General features: G+C 44.4%; 1 protein-coding gene across 5 annotated transcripts in view; it reads right to left on the bottom strand.

Annotated features, from left to right (window-relative positions):
• The window catches only part of abcc10 (ATP-binding cassette, sub-family C (CFTR/MRP), member 10), a 505256-nt gene that overhangs the window by 286928 nt on the left and 196404 nt on the right, over positions 1-21924 (bottom strand). For all 5 annotated transcript variants that reach the window (XM_068028201.1, XM_068028199.1, XM_068028202.1 and 2 more), the window contains exon 14: positions 21338-21509. In XM_068028201.1, coding sequence (XP_067884302.1) covers positions 21338-21509 — 172 coding nt within the window. The remainder of the gene's footprint in view (positions 1-21337; positions 21510-21924) is intronic.

Below are 21924 nucleotides of genomic sequence, written 5' to 3' on the forward strand. Positions count from 1 at the left end.
GCAGACACTCTGGCACATATGGGAGCGGGATAGCTTGCTCCAGACCTCGGTCACACCTCAGCGAGATGCAGGATCAGAATGGGGTTGGTCTGACCCACAGTGTACAGAGTCAGAGGGGACCCAGATGAGATAGAGAACCAGGATCTCCAACAACTGATACTACCAACAGGTGCAATGTAATTGCTACCTGTGAGAATAAGGATAAAGACTTTCGGAAGGACAAGGCAGAATGCTGACCATGGCACCTAGGAGCAGGAGCAGAGGATATGTAATGTGCTAGTTGTAGATTCAATTAGGGGGACAGATACCATCCTCTGTAAGCAGGATCAAGAGTCTCACATGGTATGTTCGCTGGCTGGTGGCAGGGTGAGAGACATTTCAAACCAGCATGAAAGGATAGTGGACAGTGAGGGGAGGATCCAGTCAGTGTGATCCATCTAGGGACCAACATGGGAAAGAGTAAGTAATAGTTCCTGATACTCTCCTAACATAACCTAAATGAAAGAACAGGACCTCACTTCACAAACTTTAGATAATTACCTGAGCATGTGCAAATTGGAACAGAAATAAGCACATTAGGGAGGTGAGCATTAGGTTGAAGGAGTGATATAGAAAAGAGTGGTTCCATTTCAGGGCATCAGTACTGGGACAGGAAGTAACTGCACCAGTGAAACGTGCTCCACCTGAACCGGGCTAGGAGCACGGTCCTAGCAAATAGGGCAGTCACAATGACTTAAACTAGTAATTGCAGTGCAGGGGGATGGGGGGCAGGGGGAGGGACAGTTCCAGGGGTGTGAGAGGACTCAGATGGAAGAGGTAGTGTAAATAACAGTTTGCAAAGAAACGAAAAGGAAGAGAGTAGAGTAACAGTCAGAAACTGTGCTTTAGGCACTACAGGTAAAGAGAAAACTGAAATATGTAAAGGAAAATGTGGAGCACAGAGTGATCAGCGAACAGCGTGCTTCGCTAACTGAGTGCTAAAGTTAGTGGGAATTTGGTGCAGAGGGGGAAGGAGGTGCTGCTTTTTATTCTTTTTCTTTTATCCCTAGTAGCTAGGTGAGTGTTCTTCTTTTGTCTCAAGGCTAGGAAACTGTAACTGGCTATTAATAAGGTTAGACAGACATGGCTGGGCAGGTGGTGTGCTGTGACCACAACAAAAGGGAGTTTGTGGTCCTGGAAACTCCAAAGTGTCTGCAGATCAAGGAACTTCGGGGGAGGGGGAAGGGGGGAGGTTATCTGGACACTATGATACAGGAGGCAGTAACACCCCTTAGGTTAAGTAGAACTTTAAAAATTGGTCAGTGGTCAGGGACAGGAGGGTGTGACTGCGAGTCAGACTGGTAAGGGGATCAAGCATGCAGTATTGGAGAAGCCTCGTCCCTTGACTTTGACCAACAGGTACAAGGTACTGTTCCCTGTATGGATGAGAACAGGTATTGCATGGTGGGTGAGTAAACTGATCATAGCACCTGGAAGCCATTCAAGTGGGGGGAGTGAAAAAGAATATTGTAGTGATAGGGGACGGTATAGTCAGGGGAATAGATACTGTTCTCCGCACCCACAACCAGGATTTCCAAAAATTGTGTTGCCTGCCCAGTACCAACGATATAGATAGGACTAGGAAAGAGATTCTGCATAGGGAGTATGAGCAGGTGGGGGCTAAATTAAAAAGCAGAACCTCAAAGGTAATAACCTTTGGGTTCTTACCTGAGCCTGAGCAAATTGGCATATGGTAAATAAGAATAGAGTTAAATACATGGCTCAAAGATTGGTGTGGGAGAAATGGGTTTCGATTCATGGGGCACTGACACCAGTACTGGAGAAAGTGGGAGCTGTACCGTTGGGAAGGTCTACATCTGAACCTTGCTGAGACCAGCGTTCTGGCAAGTCATATAACTAGGACGGTAGAGAGGTCTTTAAACTAAATAGTGGAGGTGAGGGAAGATGTGATAATTTAAACAGGAGAAGGCAAAAGAGCAAGATAGCAATAAGGGTAACGATAATGAGAGTGTGGCAGAATGGGACAGAGTGTACAAACATAAGAGTGTGCCAGCAGATAAGGCTAGAGGTTGTGAACTAACAGAGATGCGGGGTGGGGTGGGGTGAAGAGGGGGAAGGGAGATTTAGAAATCCAAAGAAAACGGCCAAGGCATTGGAACAAAATTGGGTTGTGGGTAAAGACAAGAAGAATGGGACAGGAAGGAACAGAGAGTTTGACAAAAATTGTACATCAGCAAATAAGGTCATTGCAACGAATAGAAATAAAAATAATGAATGCGTGAAACATCTGCAATAAGATAGATGAACTAGTGGCACAAATAGAGGTACATGATTTCGATCTAATCACCACTGCAGAGACATAATTACATGGTGACCAAGGTTGGGAAATAAATATTCCAGGGTACACAATATTGAGGAAAGACAGACAGAATGACAAAGGAGGAGGGGTAGCCCTGATAGTAAAGGATAGCATAAGGACATTAGTGAGAAAGGACCTGGCCTCGAAAGATCATGAAATAGAATCAGTATGGATAAAAATTAGGAATAGCAAGAATCAGAAAACACTGGTGGGAGTAGTTTATCGGCCCCCTAACAGTAATTATACCATTGGACAAAGCATTAAACAAAAAATTATTGGAGCTTGTAACAATTGTGGTGGACTTTAATCTTCATATAAACTGGCAGAATGAAACTGGCAACAGTGGTCGAGATGATGAGTTTGTATAATGTTTTCCGGACAGTTTCTTGGAGTAAAACATTGTGGAGCTGACTAGAGATAAAGTTTTCTTAGATTAGAACATTAGAACATTACAGCGCAGTACAGGCCCTTCGGCCCTCGATGTTGCGCCGACCTGTGAAACCATCTGACCTACACGATTCCATTTTCATCCATATGTCTATCCAATGACCACTTAAATGCCCTTAAAGTTGGCGAGTCTACTACTGTTGCAGGCAGGGCGTTCCACGCCCCTACTACTCTCTGAGTAAAGAAACTACCTCTAACATCTGTCCTATATCTATCACCCCTCAACTTAAAGCTATGTCCCCTCGTGTTTGCCATCATCATCCGAGGAAAAAGACTCTCACTATCCACCCTATCTAACCCTCTGATTATCTTATATGTCTCTATTAAGTCACCTCTCCTCCTCCTTCTCTCCAACGAAAACAACCTCAAGTCCCTCAGCCTTTCCTCGTAAGACCTTCCCTCCATACCAGGCAACATCCTAGTAAATCTCCTCTGCACCCTTTCCAAAGCTTCCACATCCTTCCGATAATACGGTGACCAGAACTGCACGCAATACTCCAGGTGCGGCCTCACCAGAGTTTTGTACAGATGCAGCATGACCTCGTGGCTCCAAAACTCGATCCCCCTACTAATAAAAGCTAACACACCATATGCCTTCTTAACAGCCCTATTAACCTGGGTAACAACCTTCAGGGATTTATGTACCTGGACACCAAGATCTCTCTGCTCATCTACACTACCAAGAATCTTCCCATTAGCCCAGTACTCTGCATTCCTGTTACTCCTTCCAAAGTGAATCACCTCACACTTTTCCGCATTAAACTCCATTTGCCATTTCTCAGCCCAGCTCTGCAGCCTATCTATGTCCCTCTGTAACCTACAACATCCTTCGGCACTATCCACAACTCCACCGACCTTAGTGTCATCCGCAAATTTACTAACCCACCCTTCTACACCCTCATCCAGGTCATTTATGAAAATGACAAACAGCAGTGGCCCCAAAACAGATCCTTGCGGTACACCACTAGTAACTAAACTCCAGGATGAACATTTGCCATCAACCACCACCCTCTGTCTTCTTTCAGCTAGCCAATTTCTGATCCAAAGCTCTAAATCACCTTCAACCCCATACTTCCGTATTTTCTGCAATAGCCTACCGTGGGGAACCTTATCAAACGCCTTACTGAAATCCATATACACCACATCCACTGCTTTACCCTCATCCACCTGTTTGGTCACCTTCTCGAAAAACTCAATAAGGTTTGTGAGGCACGACCTACCCTTCACAAAACCGTGCTGACTATCGCTAATGAACTTATTCTTTCCTATCTCTTATAACCTTTTCCAACATTTTACCCACAACCGAAGTAAGGCTCACAGGTCTATAATTATCAGGGCTGTCTCTACTCCCCTTCTTGAACAAGGGGACAACATTTGCTATCCTCCAGTCTTCTGGCACTATTCCTGTCGACAATGACGACATAAAGATCAAGGACAGGAAGCTGCTGGAGAAGATACTGAGGGATAGGATCTATTCCCATTTGGAAGAAAATGGGCTCATCAGTGATAGGCAACATGGTTTTGTGCAGGGAAGGTCATGTCTTACCAACTTAATAGAATTCTTTGAGGAAGTGACAAAGTTGATTGATGAGGGAAGGGCTGTCGATGTCATATACATGGACTTCAGTAAGGCGTTTGATAAGGTTCCCCATGGCAGGCTGATGGAGAAAGTGAAGGCGCTTGGGGTCCAAGGTGTACTAGCTAGATGGATAAAGAACTGGCTGGGCAACAGGAGACAGAGAGTAGCAGTAGAAGGGAGTTTCTCAAAATGGAGACGTGTGACCAGTGGTGTTCCACAGGGATCCGTGCTGGGACCACTGTTGTTTGTGATATACATTAATGATTTGGAGGAAAGTATAGGTGGACTGATTAGCAAATTTGCAGACGACACTAAGATTGGTGGAGTAGCAGATAGTGAAGGGGACTGTCAGAGAATACAGCAGAATATAGATAGATTGGAGAGTTGGGCAGAGAAATGGCAGATGGAGTTCAATCAGGGCAAATGCGAGGTGATGCATTTTGGAAGATCCAATTCAAGAGTGAACTATACAGTAAATGGAAAAGTCCTGGGGAAAATTGATGTCCAGAGAGATTTGGGTGTTCAGGTCCACTGTTCCCTGAAGGTGGCAACGCAGGTAAATAGAGTGGTGAAGAAGGCATACGGCATGCTTTCCTTCATCGGACGGGGCATTGAGTACAAGAGTTGGCAGGTCATGTTACAGTTGTATAGGACTTTGGTTCGGCCACATTTGGAATACTGCGTACAGTTCTGGTCGCCACATTATCAAAAGGATGTGGATGCTTTGGAGAGGGTGCAGAGGAGGTTCACCAGGATGTTGCCTGGTATGGAGGGCGCTAGCTATGAAGAGAGGTTGAGCAGATTAGGATTATTTTCATTAGAAAGACGGAGGTTGAGGGGGGACCTGATTGAGGTGTACAAAATCATGAGAGGTATAGACAGGGTGGATAGCAAGAGGCTTTTTCCCAGAGTGGGGGTTTCAATTACTAGAGGACACGAGTTCAAAGTGAAAGGGGAAAAGTTTCGGGGGGATATGCGTGGAAAGTTCTTTACGCAGAGGGTGGTGGGCACCTGGAACGCATTGCCAGCGGAGGTGGTAGATGCGGGCACGATGGAGTCTTTTAAGATGTATCTAGACAGATACATGAATGGGCAGGAAGAAAAGAGATACAGAACCTTAGAAAATAGGCGATATGTTTAGAGAGAGGATCTGGATCGGCGCAGGCTTGGAGGGCCGAAGGGCCTGTTCCTGTGCTGTAATTATCTTTGTTCTTTGTTTGACAAAGGCTCTGTAATCTCCTCCCTGGCTTCCCAGAGAATCCTAGGATAAATCCCATCTGGCCCAGGGGACTTATCTATTTTCACACTTTCCAAAATTGCTAACACCTCCTCCTTGTGAACCTCAATCCCATCTAGCCTGGTAGTCTGAATCTCAGTATTCTCCTCGACAACATTTTCTTTCTCTACTGTAAATACTGACGAAAAATATTCATTTAACGCTTCCCCTATCTCCTCTGATTCCACACACAATTTCCCACTACTATCCTTGATTGGCCCTAATCTAACTCTAGTCATTCTTTTATTCCTGATATACCTATAGAAACCCTTAGGGTTTCCCTTGATCCTATCCGCCAATGACTTCTCGTGTCCTCTCCTTGCTCTTCTTAGCTCTCCCTTTAGATCCTTCCTGGCTAGCTTGTAACTCTCAAGCGCCCTAACTGAGCCTTCACGTCTCATCCTAACATAAGCCTTCTTCTTCCTCTTGACAAGCGCTTCAACTTCTTTAGTAAACCACGGCTCCCTCGCTCGACAACTTCCTCCCTGCCTCACAGGTACATACTTATCAAGGACACGCAGTAGCTGCTCCTTGAATAAGCTCCACATTTCGATTGTGCCCATCCCCTGCAGTTTCCTTCCCCATCCTACGTATCCTAAATCTTGCCTAATCGCATCATAATTTCCTTTTCCCCAGCTATAATTCTTGCCCTGCGGTATATACCTGTCCCTGCCCATCGCTAAGGTAAACCTAACCGAATTGTGATCACTATCACCAAAGTGCTCACCTACATCTAAATCTAACACCTGGCCGGGTTCATTACCCAGTACCAAATCCAATGTGGCATCGCCCCTGGTTGGCCTGTCTACATACTGTGTCAGAAAACCCTCCTGCACACACTGGACAAAAACTGACCCATCTAAAGTACTCGAACTATAGTATTTCCAGTCAATATTTGGAAAGTTAAAGTCCCTCATAACAACTACCCTGTTACTCTCGCTCCTGTTGAGAATCATCTTCGCTATCCTTTCCTCTACATCTCTGGAACTATTCGGAGGTCTATAGAAAACTCCCAACAGGGTGACCTCTCCTCTCCTGTTTCTAACCTCGGCCCATACTACCTCAGTAGACGAGTCCTCAAACGTCCTTTCTGCTGCTGTAATACTCTCCTTGATTAACAATGCCACACCCCCCCCTCTTTTACCATCTTCTCTGTTCTTACTGAAACATCTGAATCCCGGAACCTGCAACATCCATTCCTGTCCCTGCTCTACCCATGTCTCCGAAATGGCCACAACATCGAGATCCCAGGTACCAACCCATGCTGCAAGCTCACCCACCTTATTCCAGATGCTCCTGGCGTTGAAGTAGACACACTTTCTACCAAGTTCTTGCTTGCCAGTGCCCTCTTGCGTCCTTGTAACCTTATCCCTGACCTCACTACTCTCAGCATCCTGTACACTGGAACTACAATTTAGGTTCCCATTTCCCTGCTGAATTAGTTTAAACCCCCCCGAAGAGCACTAGCAAATCTCCCCCCCAGGATATTGGTACCCCTCTGGTTCAGGTGAAGACCATCCTGTTTGTAGAGGTCCCACCTACCCCAGAAAGAGCCCCAATTATCCAGGAAACCAAAACCCTCCCTCCTACACCATCCCTGCAGCCACGTGTTCAACTCCTCTCTCTCCCTATTCCTTGCTTCGCTAGCACGTGGCACGGGCAACAACCCAGAGATAACAACTCTGTTTGTTCTCGCTCTAAGCTTCCACCCTAGCTCCCTGAATTTCTGCCTTAAATCCCCATCTCTCTTCCTACCTATGTCGTTGGTGCCTATGTGGACCACGACTTGGGGCTGCTCCCCCTCCCCCTTAAGGATCCCAAAAACACGATCCGAGACATCACAAACCCTGGCACCTGGGAAGCAACACACCAACCGTGAGTCTCTGTCGTTCCCACAGAACCTCCTATCTGTTCCCCTAACTATGGAGTCCCCAATGACTCTGCTCCTCTTCCCCCTTCCCTTCTGAGCAACAGGGACAGACTCTGTGCCAGAGACCTAGTATTGTGTAATGAAGCAGGGTTAATTAGTAATGTTATAGTAAAAGATCCACTGGGAAACAGTGATCACAATACCATTGAGTTCCATGTTCAGTTTGAAAGTGACATATTCCAATCACAAACAAGAATCTTAAACAAAGCCAACGACATACGTATGAGGGGAGAACTAGCTAAGGTAAATTGGGTAATAGACTAAAAGGTATTACGGTAAATGAACAGTGGGAAATCGTTAAAGAAACAATTCAAAATGTTCAAGAAAAATACATTCTGTTGAAAAACAAAAACTGAGCAAGAAAGATCCATTCTTGGCTCACTCAGGAAGAGGTTTACAAGGTTGCAAAAGAGTAGCAAGTCTGAGGATTGGCAATGTTTTAGAAACCAGCAAAAGGCCACCAAAAAGTTGATAAAAAAGGAAAAAATAAAATATGACAGTAAACTAGTCAGTTATATAAAAACAGATTGTAAGAGCTGTTATTGGTATATGTAAAGAAAGGGAGGAGCTAAAGTTAAAGTTGCTCCCTTAAAAGCAGAGACAGGAAAAATTATCTTGAGGAATGAGGAAATGGCAGAGGCACTGAACAAATATTTTGTGTCTGTCTTCACAGTAGAAGACACAAGTTCCATACCAGAAATAGATGGCAACCTAGGAGCTAAATAGAATGAGGAAATTCAGGAAATTAATATCAGCAGAGAAAAATTATTGGAGAAACATAAGGGACTAAAATCCGACAAACCCCTAGGGTTCTAACAGAGATAGCTACAGAGATAGTGGATGCGCTAGCTATGATTTTCCAAAATTCTGTGGATTCTAGAACGGTCCCACGGATTGGAAGTTGGCAAATTTTACACTGCTTTTCAAGAAAGGAGGGAGAGAGAAAACAGGGAAAACCATAGGCCAGTTAGCCTAACATCAGTCCAGAAAATGCTGGAATCTGTTATTAAGGAAGTCTTAACAATGCACTTAGAAAAGCACAGAATGAACAAGTCAACATGGTTTTACTAAAGGGAAATCCTGTTTAGCAAATTTATTAGAGTTTTCTGAGGATAGTAGGGCAGATAAAGGGGAACCAGTAGATGTCGTACACCTGGATTTCCCAAAAGGTATTCGATGAGGTGCCACACACAAAAGGTTAACAAGAAAGATAAGGGCTCATGGAGTTGGGGGTAATATCTTCTTCTTCTTTGGTCTCCTCGTCTCGAGAGACAATGGGTAAGCGGCTAGAGGTGGTCAGTGGTTTGTGCAGCAGTGCCTGGTGTGGCTATAAAGGCCAATTCTCGAGTGACAGACTCTTCCACGGGCGCTGCAAATAAAATTGGTTGTCGGGGCTGTTACACAGTTGGCTCTCTCCTTGCTCTTCTGTCTTTTTTCCTGCCAACTGCTAAGTCTCTTTGACGTGCCACTCTTTAGCCCCGCCTTTATGGCTGCCTGCCAGCTTTGGCTATCACTGGCAACTGACTCCCACGACTTGTGGTCAATGTCACAGGACTTCATGTCGCGTTTGCAGACGTCTTTAAAGAGGAGACATGGACGGCCGGTGGGTCTGATACCAGTGGCGAGCTCGCTGTACAATGTGTCCCTGGGGATCCTGCCATCTTCCATGCGGCTCACATGGCCAAGCCATCTCAAGCGCCGTTGGCTCAGTAGGGTGTATATGCTGGGGATGTTGGCCGCCTCAAGGACTTCTGCGTTGGAGATACAGTCCTGCCACCTAATGCCAAGGATTCTCGGGAGGCAGCAAAGATGGAATGAGTTGAGAAGTCACTCTTGGCTGACATACGTTGTCCAGGCCTCGCTGCCGTAGAGCAAGGTACTGAGGACACAGGCTTGAAACACTCGGACTTTTGTGTTCCGTGTCAGTGCGCCATTTTCCCACACCCTCTTGGTCAGTCTGGACATAGCAGTGGAAGCCTTACCCATGCGCTTGTTGATTTCTGCATCGAGATACAGGTTGCTGGTGATAGCTGAGCCTAGGTAGGTGAACTCTTGAACCACTTCCAGAGTGTGGTCGCCGATATTGATGGATGGAGCATTTCCGACGTCCTGTCCCTTGATGTTTGTTTTCTTGAGGCTGATGGTTAGGCCAAATTCATTGCAGGCAGCCACAATCCTGTCCATGAGTCTCTGCAGACGCTCTTCAGTGTGGGATGTTAAAGCAGCCTCGTCAGCAAAGAGGAGTTCCCTGATGAGGACTTTCCGTACTTTGGTCTTCGCTCTAAGACAGGCAAGATTGAACAACCTGCCATCTGATCTTGTGTGGAGGAAAATTCCTTCTTCTGAAGACTTGAACGCATGTGAGAGCAGCAGTGAGAAGAAGATCCCAAACAGTGTAGGTGTGAGAACACAGCCCTGTTTCACGCCACTCAGGTTAGGAAAGGGGTCTGATGAGGCGCCGCTATGCTGAATTGTGCCTTTCATATTGTCATGGAATGAGGTGATGACACTTAGTAGCTTTGGTGGACATCCGATCTTTGCTCGTAGTCTGAAGAGACCACGCCCGCTGACTGAGCAGGCGAGTCTACCCTGAGGCACAGTGCAGCTTTCGAGCAGAGAGATCCACCATTGACACCAGTTCCGATGAAGGGTCACTGACCTGAAACGTTAACTCTGCTTCTCTTTCCACAGATGCTGCCAGACCTGCTGAGTGGTTCCAGCATTTCTTGTTTTTATTCCACTATTGACATGCTGTTCTCCCTTCGCCAGCTACAGGAGAAATGCCGTGAACAACAGATGCCCCTCTACGTTGCTTTCATAGATCTCACCAAAGCCTTTGACCTCGTCAGCAGACGTGGTCTCTTAAGACGACTAGCAAAGCTCGGATGTCCAACAAAGCTACTAAGTATCATCACCTCATTCCATGGGGGTAATATATTAGCATGGATAGAGGATTTGTTAATAGACATGAGGCAAAGAGTGGGCATAAATGGGTTATTTTCAAGTTTCCAGGCTCTAACTCGTGGAGTGCTGCAAGGATCAGTGCTGGGGCCTCAGCTATTTACACTATATTAATGACCTGGATGAAGAGACAGACAGTAATGTATGTAGGTTTGCTGATGATGCAAAGCTCGGTGGAAAAGTAAGCTGTGAGGAGGACGTAGAGAGGCTGCAAAGAGATATAGACAGGTGAAGTGAGTGCGCAACAAGATGACAGATGGAGTATAATGTAGGGAAGTGTGAAGTTATTCACTTTGATCGTAAGAATAAAAGAACAGAATATTTTTTCAAAGGTCTGAAACTTATAAGTGTTGATGTTCAAATAGACTTGGGTGTGCTCCTACAAGGAATGCTGAAAGTTAACATGCAGATACAGCAAGCAATTAGGAAGGCAAATGGCATGTTGGCCTTTATTGCAAGGGGATTGCAGTACATGAATAAAGAACTCTTGCTACAATTGTACAGGGTTTTAGTGAGATCACACCTGGAGCGCTTTGTGCAGTTTTGGTCTCCACATTTAAGAAAGGATATACTTGCATTGGAGGCAGTACAGCGAAGGTTCACTAGATTGGTGCCGGGGATGAGGGGTTTGTCCGATGATGAAAGACAGTGTAAATTAGGCCTGTATTCTCAAGAGTTTAGAAGAATGATAGGCGATCTCATTGAAACATACAGGATTCTGAAAGGGCTTGAAAGGGTAGACACCGAGAGATTGTTTCCGCTGGTCGGGGAATCTATAACACGGAGGCACAGTCTCAGGATAAAGGGCCAATCATTTAGGAATAGATAGATAGATATAGACTGAGATGAGTAGAAATTGCCTCACTCAAAGGGTTGTGAAGCTTTGGAATTCTCTACCTCAGAGAGTTGTGGATGCTCCATTATTGAACACATTTAAGGCTGGGACAGACTGATTTTTGGTCTCTCAGGGAATCAAGGGATATGGCAAGTGGGCGGGAAAGTGGAATTTAAACCCAAGATCAGCCATGATCATGCTGAATGGCAGAGCAGGCTCGATGGGCCACATGGTCCACTCCTGCTCCTATTTCTTGTATACTTGTGTGCCAGGGTTAAAGACATCTCACAGCTGGAGAAAAACTTGGGAGTGGGGGCGGTGGTTCCAGTTGTCGTGCTCCACGTCGGAACCAACGACACAGGTAGAACTAGGAATGATGCTCTGCTGAGAGTTGAGGAGTTAGGGTCCAAATTGAAATGCAGAACCTCAAAGGTAATAATTTCTAGATTGTTATCTGAGTTATGTGCCAATTGGCATAGGATCAAGCAGATTAGAGAATTAAATGCATGGCTCAACTAGTGGTGTGGGAAGAATCAATTTATGGGGCACTGGCATCAGTAATGGGGAAAGAGGACGCTTTTCTGTTGGGATGGGCGCAACTTAAATCAGTGTCATGGAGAATTGTATAACTAGGGCTATGGATGGGGCTTTAAACTAAAAGCAGGGAAGGATGAGGTGAAGGGAAATTTAAAAATCTAAAGAAGAAAAAGAGCAGTGTGGGTAAAGACAGGCAGTCTGGGACAGGAAGGGGCAAAGAATTTAACAGTAATAATGCGTCAGCAAATAAGGTCCATGCAAAAAATAGCAGTGAAAAAATTAAATCAAAGACTCTTTATCTGAATGCGTGAAGCATTCGTAATAAGATAGATGAACTAGTGGCACAAATAACGATAAATAGCTTCGATCTAATTACAATTTACAGAGACATGGTTACAAGGTGACCAAGGTTGGGAAATCACAGAATCATAGAATTTTTACAGCGCTGAAGGAGGCCATTCGGCCCATCATGTCCGCACCAGCTCTCTGAAAGAGCAACTCCCTCAGTTCCATTCCCCTGCCTTCTCCCCATAACCCTGCATATTCTTCCGTTTCATACAACTGTCTAATTCCCTTTTGAATGCTTTAATTGAACCTGCCTCCACCACATTCTCAGGCAGCGCATTCCAGACCTTAACCACTCGCTGCGTGAAAAAGTTTTTCCTCATGTAGCTTTTGCTTCTCTTACCTAATACTTTAAATCTGTGCCCTCTCGTCCTTGATCCTTTCATGAGTGGGAACAGTTTCTCTCCATCTACTCTGTCCAGACCCCTCATGATTTTGAATACCTCTATCAGATCACCTCTCAGCCTTCCCTTCTCCAAGGAAAACAGTCCTAACTTCTTCAATCTATCTGCATAACTGAGGTTCCTCATCCCTGGAACCATTCTCGTGAATCTTTTCTGTACTCTCGCCAATGCCCTCACGTCTTTCCTCAAGTGCAGCACCCAGAAATGGACGCAATACTCCAGCTGAGGCCGAACTAGTGTCTTATACAAGTTCAACATAACTTCCTTGCTCTTGTACTCTATGCCTCTATTAATAAAGCCCAGGATACTGTATGCTTTATTAACCACTCTCTCAACCTGTCCTGCCACCTTCAATGACTTAGGCACAGGTCTATCTGCTCCTGCACCCCCTTTAGAATTGTACCCTTTATTCTATAATGTCTCTCCATGTTCTTCCTACCAAAATGAATCACTTCACATCTTGCTGTATTGAACATTGTCTGCCCATTCCACCAACTTGTCTATGTCCTTTTGAAGTTCTACACTATCCTCCTCACAGTTCACAATGCATCCATGTTTCCTATCATCTGCAAACTTTGAAATTGTGCCCTGTACACCAAGGTCTAGGTCATTAATATATATCAGGAAAAGCAAGAGTCCCAACACTGATCCTGGGGAACTCCACTACAAACCTTCCTCCAGCCCGAAAAACATCCATTAACCACTACTCTTTGTTTCCTGTCACTCTGCCAATTTCGTATCCATGTTGCTACAATCCCTTTTATTCCATGAGCTACAAGTCTGCTCACAAGTCTGTTGTGTGGCACTGTATCAAACGCCTTTTGAAAGTCCATCAACAGCACTGCCCTCATCAACCCTCTCTGTTACCTCCTCAAAAAACTCCAGCAAGTTAGTTAAATTAATTTTCCCTCAAGAGATCCCTGCTGGCTTTCCTTAATTAACTCGCATTTGTCCATGTGACCATTGATTTTGTCCTGAATTATTTTTTCTAGAAGTTTTCCCACCACCGAAGTTAAACTGACTGGCCTGTAGTTGCTGGGCTTGTCTTTACACCCTTTTTTTGAACAATGGTGTAATGTTTGCAATTTTCCAGTCCTCTTGGCACCACCCCCAGATCTAAGGAAGACTGAAAAATTATGGCCAGTGCCTCCGCGATTTCCACCCTCACTTCCCTCAGTAACCTTGGATGCATCTCATCGGTCCTGGTGCTTTATTCACTTTAAGTACAAACAGCCTATCTAATACTTCCTCTTTATCAATTTTAAACCCCTCTCATATCTGACTTACTTCCTCTTTCAACATTGCCTGGGTTGCATCATCTTCCTTGGTAAAGACAGATGCAAAGTATTCATTTAATACACTCTGCCTCCATGTGTAAATCCCCTTTATGGTCCCTAATCGGCCCCACTCCTCCTTTTACCACCTTTTTACTATTTATATGCCTATAGTAAACTTTGGAATTTCCTATAATGCTAGCTGCCTGTCTCTTTTCATGCTCTCTCTTTGCTTCTGTTATTTGCTTTTTCACTTCCCCTCTACCTTCTATATTCAGCCTGGTTCTCAATAGTATTTTCTACCTGGCATCTGTCATAAGCACACTGTTTCTTCTTTATCTTAATCTCTACCTCTTTTGTCATCCAGGGAGCTCTGGATTTGTTTGCTCTATTTTTCCCCTTCAAGGGAACATACCTTGATTGTGCCTGAACTTTCTCTTCTTTGAAGGTAGCCCACTGTTCATCTACCAGTTTTCCTGCCAGCTTTTGACTCCCAATTTATTCGCCCCGGCTCCATTCTTACCCCATTGAAGTTGGCCTCCCACAGTTAATTATTCTTACCCTGGATTGCTCTTTGTCCTTTTCCATAGTCAGTCTAAACCTTATGATGAAATAAATAATGCAGGGGACACATTTCAAAAAGATAGGCAGAATACAAAAGGAGGAATAAAAGCAAAATACTGCAGATGCTGGAAATCTCAAATAAAAACAAGAAATGCTGGAAATATTCAGCAGGTCTGGTAGCATCTGTGGAGAGAGAAGCAGAGTTAACGTTTCAGGTCAGTGACCCTTCTTCGAAACTGACAAATATTAGAAATGTAAAAGATTTTAAGCAAGTAAAGTGGGGGGTGGTGGGGCAAGAGATAACAGAACAGAAAAGGAGTCCTGACAGTAAAGGATGAGATAAGGACATAAGTAAGAAAGGATCTTGACTCAGAAGATGGGTGGAGATGGGAATCAATATCCTGGGGGTTACCATTGACCAGAAACTTAACTGGACCTGCCATATAAATAGTGTGGCCACAAGAGCAGGTTAGAAGCTGGGAATTCTGTGGCAAGTAACTCACCTCTTGATTCCCCAAAGCCTGTCCACAAGGCACAAGTCAAGAGTGTGATAGAATACTCTCCCGAGTGGATGGGTGCAGCTCCAACAACACTCAGGAAGCTCGACACCATCCAGCACAAAGCAGCCTGTTTGATGGGCACCCCATCCACCATCTTAAACGTTCATTTCCTCCACGATTGGCGCACAGAGGCAGCAGTGTGTACCATCTACAAAATGCACTGCAGCAACGCATCTATTTTGGGTCTGTCTTCACAGTAAGGACACAAATTATACAGCAGAAATAGAGGTAACCAAGGGGCTAATGAGAGTGAGAAACTTAAAGTAATTAAGATCAGCAGAGAAAAGGTATTGGAGAAATTTAAGGGACTGAAAGCCGATAAATCACCAGGACCTGATGGCCCTCATCCCAGGGTTCTATTGGAGGTAGCTGCAGAAATAGTGAATTCACTGGTTACAATATTCTAAAATTCCCTGGATTCTTGAACAATTCCAGAAGATTGGAAGTTAGCAAATGTAACACTGCTATTCAATGAAGGAGGGAGGGAGCGAAAAAAACTAGAAATTACAGGCCAGTTAGCCTGACATCAGGCGTCAGAAAAATGCTGGAATCTATTATCAAGGGAGTCTTAACAATGCACTTAGAAAATCATAGTATGATCAGACAGAGTCAACATGGTTTAATGAAAGTGAAATCTGCTTGACAAAGATAGGAGTTTTTTAAGGATATAAGTAGTAGGGTGGACAAAGGGGTACCAGTAGATGTAGTAAACTTGGATTTCCAAAAGACATCCGATAAGGACCATTTTTGATTCTTTCATGGGATGAGAGTATCACTAGCAATGCTAGCATTTGTTGCCCATCCCTAATTGTGCTTGAGAATGTGGTGGTGATCTGCCGTCTTCAACGTACACCCACAGTGCTATTAGGGAGGGAGTTCCAGGATTTTGACCCAGCGACAGTGAAGGAACGATAATATAGTTCCAAGTCAGGATGGTGTGTGACCCAACGACAGTGAAGGAACAACGATATAGTTCCAAGTCAGGATGGTGTGTGGCTTGAGGGGAACCTCCAGGTGGTAGAAGTCACGGGTTTGGAAGGTGCTGTCGAAGGAGCCTTGGTGAGTTGCTGCAGTGCATCTTATAGATGGTACACACTGCTGCCACTGCGCATTGGTGGTGGAGGGAGTGAATGTTGAGTGAATGTTGGGGTGCCAATCAAGCGGGCTGCTTTGTCCTGGATGTTGTCGAGTTTCTCGAGTGTTGTTGGAGCTGCACCCATCCAGGCAAATGGAGAGTATTCCATCACACTTCTGACTTGTGCCTTGTAGATGGTGGACAGGCACTGAGGAGACAGGAGGCGAGTTACTCGCCGAAGAATTCCCAGCCTCTGACATGCTCTTGTGGCCACAGCATTGATGTGACCAGTTCCTGGTCAGTGGTAACCCCCTAGGATGTTGATAGTGGGGGATTCAGTGACTGAACATAAAGGGGAGATGGTTAGATTCTCTCTTGTTTGAGCTGGTCATTGCCTGGCGCTATTGTGGCACAAATGTTACTTGCCACTTATCAGCCCAAGGCTGACTGCTGTCCAAGTCTTCCTGTATATGGACATGGGCTGCTTCAGTATCTGAGGAGTCATGAAAGTTGCTGAACATTGTGCAATCATCAGAGAAGATCCCCACTTCTGACCTTATGATGAACGGAAGGTCATTGATGAAGCAGCTGAAGATGGTCGGGCCTAGGACACTACCCTGAGGAACTCCTGCAGTGATGTCCTGGAGCTGAGATGATTGACCTCCAACAACCACTGCCACCTTCCTTTGCGCTAGGTATGACTCCAACCAGCGGAGGGTTTTCCCCGATTCCCATTGATTTCAGTTTTGCTAGGGTTCCTTGATGCCATACTCGGTCAGATGCTGCCTTGATGTCAAGGGCAGTCACTCTCACCTCACCTCTCGAGTTCAGCTCTTTTGTCCATGTTTGAACCAAGGCTGTAATAAGGTCAGGAGCTGAGTGGCCCTGGCAGATCCCAAACTGAGCGTCACTGAGCAGATTATTGCTAAGCAAGTGCTGCTTGATGGCACTGTTGATAACACCTTCCATCACTTTACTGATGATTGAGAGTAGGTTGATGTGGTAATTAGCCGGGTTGGACTTGTCCTTTTTGTGTACCGGACATACCTGGGCAATTTTCCATATTGCAGGGTAGATGCCAGTGTTGTAGATGAATACAGAATGGCTAGGAAAATTAGACCACATGTGGTTGCACTTAGAGGCATAACAGCGTGAAGACCTAATCAAGCTTTTCACAACATTTAAAAGAGTTTGTAGGAACAAGCCAGGATGTACAACTTTAGCCACACATGGTGTGGATATAAGGGGAACTGTTCCTTTCAAACAATATCCTTAACGCTGGAGTCCAGACAAACAGGCCCAAGTGAAAGCAGAGATCCAGTATATGCTGGAAAACAATTTGATTGAACCTAGTCAAAGTAGCTGGAGTTTACCAGTAGTTCGAGTACCTAAACCTGAAGGGTCAACCCGATTTTGTGTAGATTATAAAAAAGTCAATGCAGTTAGGAAGGCAGACTCCTAACCAATTCCACATTTCGAAGATTGTATCGACAGAGTGGGCAGTGCTAAGTTTCTTATCAAGGGATACTGGCAAGTTCCTTTGACTTTGACTCCTCGAACGGTCTTCATCAGCACCGGGTGATGCCATCCGGGCTAAAAAATGCCACAGCCACTTTTCAAAGATTAATGAATCAGGTGGTAGCTGATTCCACCTGATTAAACCAGCTAAAAATTCTGTTTAAAAGATTACAAGCTGTGGGCTTAGTGATAAATTTGGAAAAAAGTGAATTTGAAAAGGCAAGATTAATTTACCTTGGATACATAGTAGGGCAAGGTCAGGTATTGCCAAAAATGGCAACGGTATAAGCCTTAATGGGGTTCCCTATCCATAAATCTAAATGGGAAACAATGAGGTTTTAAGGCTGTAAAAGATCAGTACATCTTTAAGGCAGCAAGCTCCGGAGTGAGTGCGCGAAAGTGCATTCTGGTTGCCCGGCAACAACCATACAGAGAGGGAGAACAGGGCTTCAATGTATCCATTTTGACTTTGAAACTTAGTTGTCAGACTGATCCAGCACGTGAAGGAAATAGGAGCTCTAAGTCAATTTAGACCCTGGGTAGTTTCTCGCTCAAACTTCCAAAAACTTCAAGCCAAATTAATTCCTTAAAGAAATAACAAATTATTGATCTGCTGCGTTCATTGCTGGAAAACAAAGAGTTTAATACTACAAACTCCCGAACTGAACTTTTGAACCCCTATCTCTGGAAGGACCCTTTTCTCATCAGACCTTGGAAGACTGCAAGTGAACTCGGACTGTGTTGAATTAGAAGACCGTTCGGCAGAAGTGTAATCTGCAAAGACTTTATTGTTCTTTTCTATTTTTTCGGGCAGCTAATTAAAAACCAAACTGCTAATAATTTGAGTATATGAATGCGGGAGTTAGTTTTTATAAAAAGAAGTTATAAGGTCTTTAGATATTGGTTTATCTCAGCAGTGTTTATTTTTTTTTTGGTTTTTTTTAATAAATAGTTAATTTGTTGATATCTAAAGATACCTGGTTTGGTTCGCTTCATTTGGGGGATACTAGATTGTTTCAATTCGGCTGCTGATTTCTTTGATTTGGAAAGCTTAAAGAAATATAATGTGACCTGTGGAGTGACAGGACTGAATTGAAAGTGCGTTGCTCCCACCACAATCAGAATCATAGATTTTGAATAGGGGCTTTGTCCTGAGCAGTCGTAACATCAATTTAAAATGATCAAACCCTTTTCCGGAGACTATGCCACCTAGTTCTGGACACTCCGGCCTGTGGTAACAACTTCTCAGTGTCTACCCTGTCCAGCCCCCTCAGAATCTGGTATGTTTCAATGAGAACACCTCTCATTCTTCTAAACTACACAGAGTATAAGCACAATCTACTTCACCTTTCATTAGAGGACATCCCTCTCATCCAGGAACCAATCTAGTGAACCTACACTGTACCGCCTCCAATGCAAGTATATCCTTCCATCCTTCCTCAGGTACTTAGACCAAAACTGCACGCAGTACTCCAGGTGTAGTCTCACCAAAGCCCTGTACAGTTGTAGCAAGACTTTCTTATTCTTGTACTCCCATCCCCTTGCAATAGAAGTCAACATGCCATTTACCTTCCTAATTATTTGTTGTACCTGCATATTAGTTTTATGTGACATTTCTAATATTTGCCAGTTCTGATGAAGGGTCACTGACCCAAAACGTTAACTCTGCTTTTCTCTCTACAGATGCTGCCAGACCTGCTGAGTATTTCCAGCATTTCTTGTTTTTATTTCAGATTTCCAGCATCCGCAGTATTTTGCTTTTATATTAATTTTCTGTGTTTCTTGCATGAGGACACCCAAATCTCTCTGAAAATCAACATTTAAAGGTCTCGCCATTTAAAATTATTGCTTTTCTATTCTTCCTATCAAAGTGAATAATTTCACATTTCCTCACATTATAGTCCATCTGCCAACTTATTGTCCATTCACTTAACCTGTCTATCTCTTTACAGACTCTGTGTCCTCACAGCTTGCATTCTCACCTAACTTTGTATCAACAGCAAAGCTGGAGACTTATTCTCAGTTTCTTCGTATCAGTCATTCATTTGGATTGTAAATAGTTGAGGCCCAAGCACTTATCCTTGTGGCACCCCACTAGTTACAGTCTGCCAATTTGAAAATGCCCTATTTATTCCTACTCTCGGCTTTCTGTCCGTTAACCAATCCTCTATCCGTGCTAATATATTACCCCCAACCCCATGAGCCCTCATCCTGCGTAATAACTTTTTATATGGCACCTTATCGGATGTCTTTTGAAAATCCAGACGTACCACATCCACTGGCTCCCCTTTATCTACCCTATGAGTTGGTTGGTATCCTTCCATCTACGACAGATAATGGACGGGCAGCAAACAATTCATTCAGGTGGGCTGTCTTCTCTTGGTGCACCTTTGCTGATGGCTGTGAAGGCCAATTCTTGAGAGGTAGGTTCGGCCATGAGGGCTGCACGTGAAGCTGCCAAGTGACACTTTGAGTTGTTGTTTTTGATGTTGGCGCCTTTGGCGAGCTGCTGTTAGCAACAGGCTGTCATGGTAATGCACACCAGTCCACAGGATGTGTCGCCATTTCCCTTTTTGGCCAGCGAGTGAATCCCAGGTGCAATAGTCGACATTTAGGGCTTTCATGTCATGCTTGCAAATATCCTTGAAGCAGATTTCGGGCATCCCACCAGTCGTCTGGCCCCAGCGCGACCTCACCATACAGACGGTCCTTGGGTCCTGCGGAGGCATCCAATCCACCGAAGCTGCCACTGTTTGATTAGTGCCAACACACTTGGGAGCTCTGCCTTTGAGAGGACTGTTGCGTCACAAAACTCTGAGTAAATTTGGCAGACACAATTTCCCTTTCAGAAAACCATGTTGACTCCACCTAATTGTAATATGATTTTCTAAGTGCCTTGTTAACATCTCCTTATTAATGGATTCCGGACTTTTCCTAATGACTGATGTCAGGCTATCTGGCCTGTAGTGCCCTGCTTTTTCTCTTCCTCCTTTCTTGAATATGGCGTTACATTTGCAACCTTCCAATTCATGATATTAAGGGGTAGGTAGAGAGAAACCATTTCTGCTAGTTGGGGTGTTTAAGACTCGGGGCATAGTCTAAAAATTAGAGCCAGACCTTCCAGGAATGAAATTAGGAAACAACTCAAGGCACAAAGGGTGGTACAAGTTTGGAACTCTTCCGCAAATGGCAATTGATGTTAGATCAATTGTTAATTTAAAATCTGAGCTTGATAGATTTTTGTTAAGACCAAAGACAGTAAGGGATGAGGAGATAGGTCGCAGATCAGCCATGATCTTATTCAATGGCAGAACAGGCTCAAAGGGCTAAATGGCCTACTCCTGTTCCTGGTTACCCTTTTTATTGTACCTATTTTATTCTCCTCTGATGCCTGAAGCTGAGAGGGTCAGAGCATGGCTTCTGGAACCAGACAGCAGGGTGAGGCAACAAATGCCCAGCCAGGATACTGCCCACGGTAGATCCCCAAACTAAAAACATCGACCTTCAATAACATGCAGATCAAGAAGTAAATGGAGTGAGAGTCATCCCTGGGAGGATTGCTGGTCCCATTCAGGTACAATGTAGTGGAAAGTTGATAGATGGATATGAATCAATGCATAAAATCAAACTTTGCAAGATCTGGAACCCTGAGGAACAAGGATGAGCCACTAACCTTTATCACCTGAAGTAAAAGTTTGTTGTGAATAATCACGGCGGCACGAAGTGCTCCATAGGCGAAGAGAACTGCTCGGGCTGCAGTGAATATAGTGTTTACTATGGCAATGCAGCAATAGACAGTGAGGTAGAACTTGATTTGTGGCGAAAGTTCTCCTTTGGAGGGAGATCTGTCAACATAAATGTGTTAGATAGCAGACAGAAAGAACATGTACACACAGTGTGCCTGTTTCAGCTTAACAAAATAAGTGACAGCCATTTGCTGGTTCACTCCTCAGGGCAATGCCTTGACAAATCAGAGTCAAGCTGCCTGGTTCAAATTTCAAACAAAGCTTGCCAGTTAACTGGCAGTCACCATAAACTGGTGCATTCTCCATGCTAACGCCTCTACCAATCAGAGTCCACTTGCCAACCAATCAGCGCTCTCTTTGTTGCTTTCCCTTACATTGGTATTCTTGCAAATTGTCCAGAAGAGTGCAAGACAAAAAGCTTCGACAACATGTCTCTTTTTTCAGCAATAATAAAGTTCTGTACTACCAAACGACTATTAAGATCTATTTGTTCTGCAGAAAGTATGGCATGTCA

This window comes from Heterodontus francisci, chromosome 3 (genome assembly GCF_036365525.1).
Source record: "Heterodontus francisci isolate sHetFra1 chromosome 3, sHetFra1.hap1, whole genome shotgun sequence".
Taxonomy (NCBI): Eukaryota; Metazoa; Chordata; class Chondrichthyes; order Heterodontiformes; family Heterodontidae; genus Heterodontus; species Heterodontus francisci.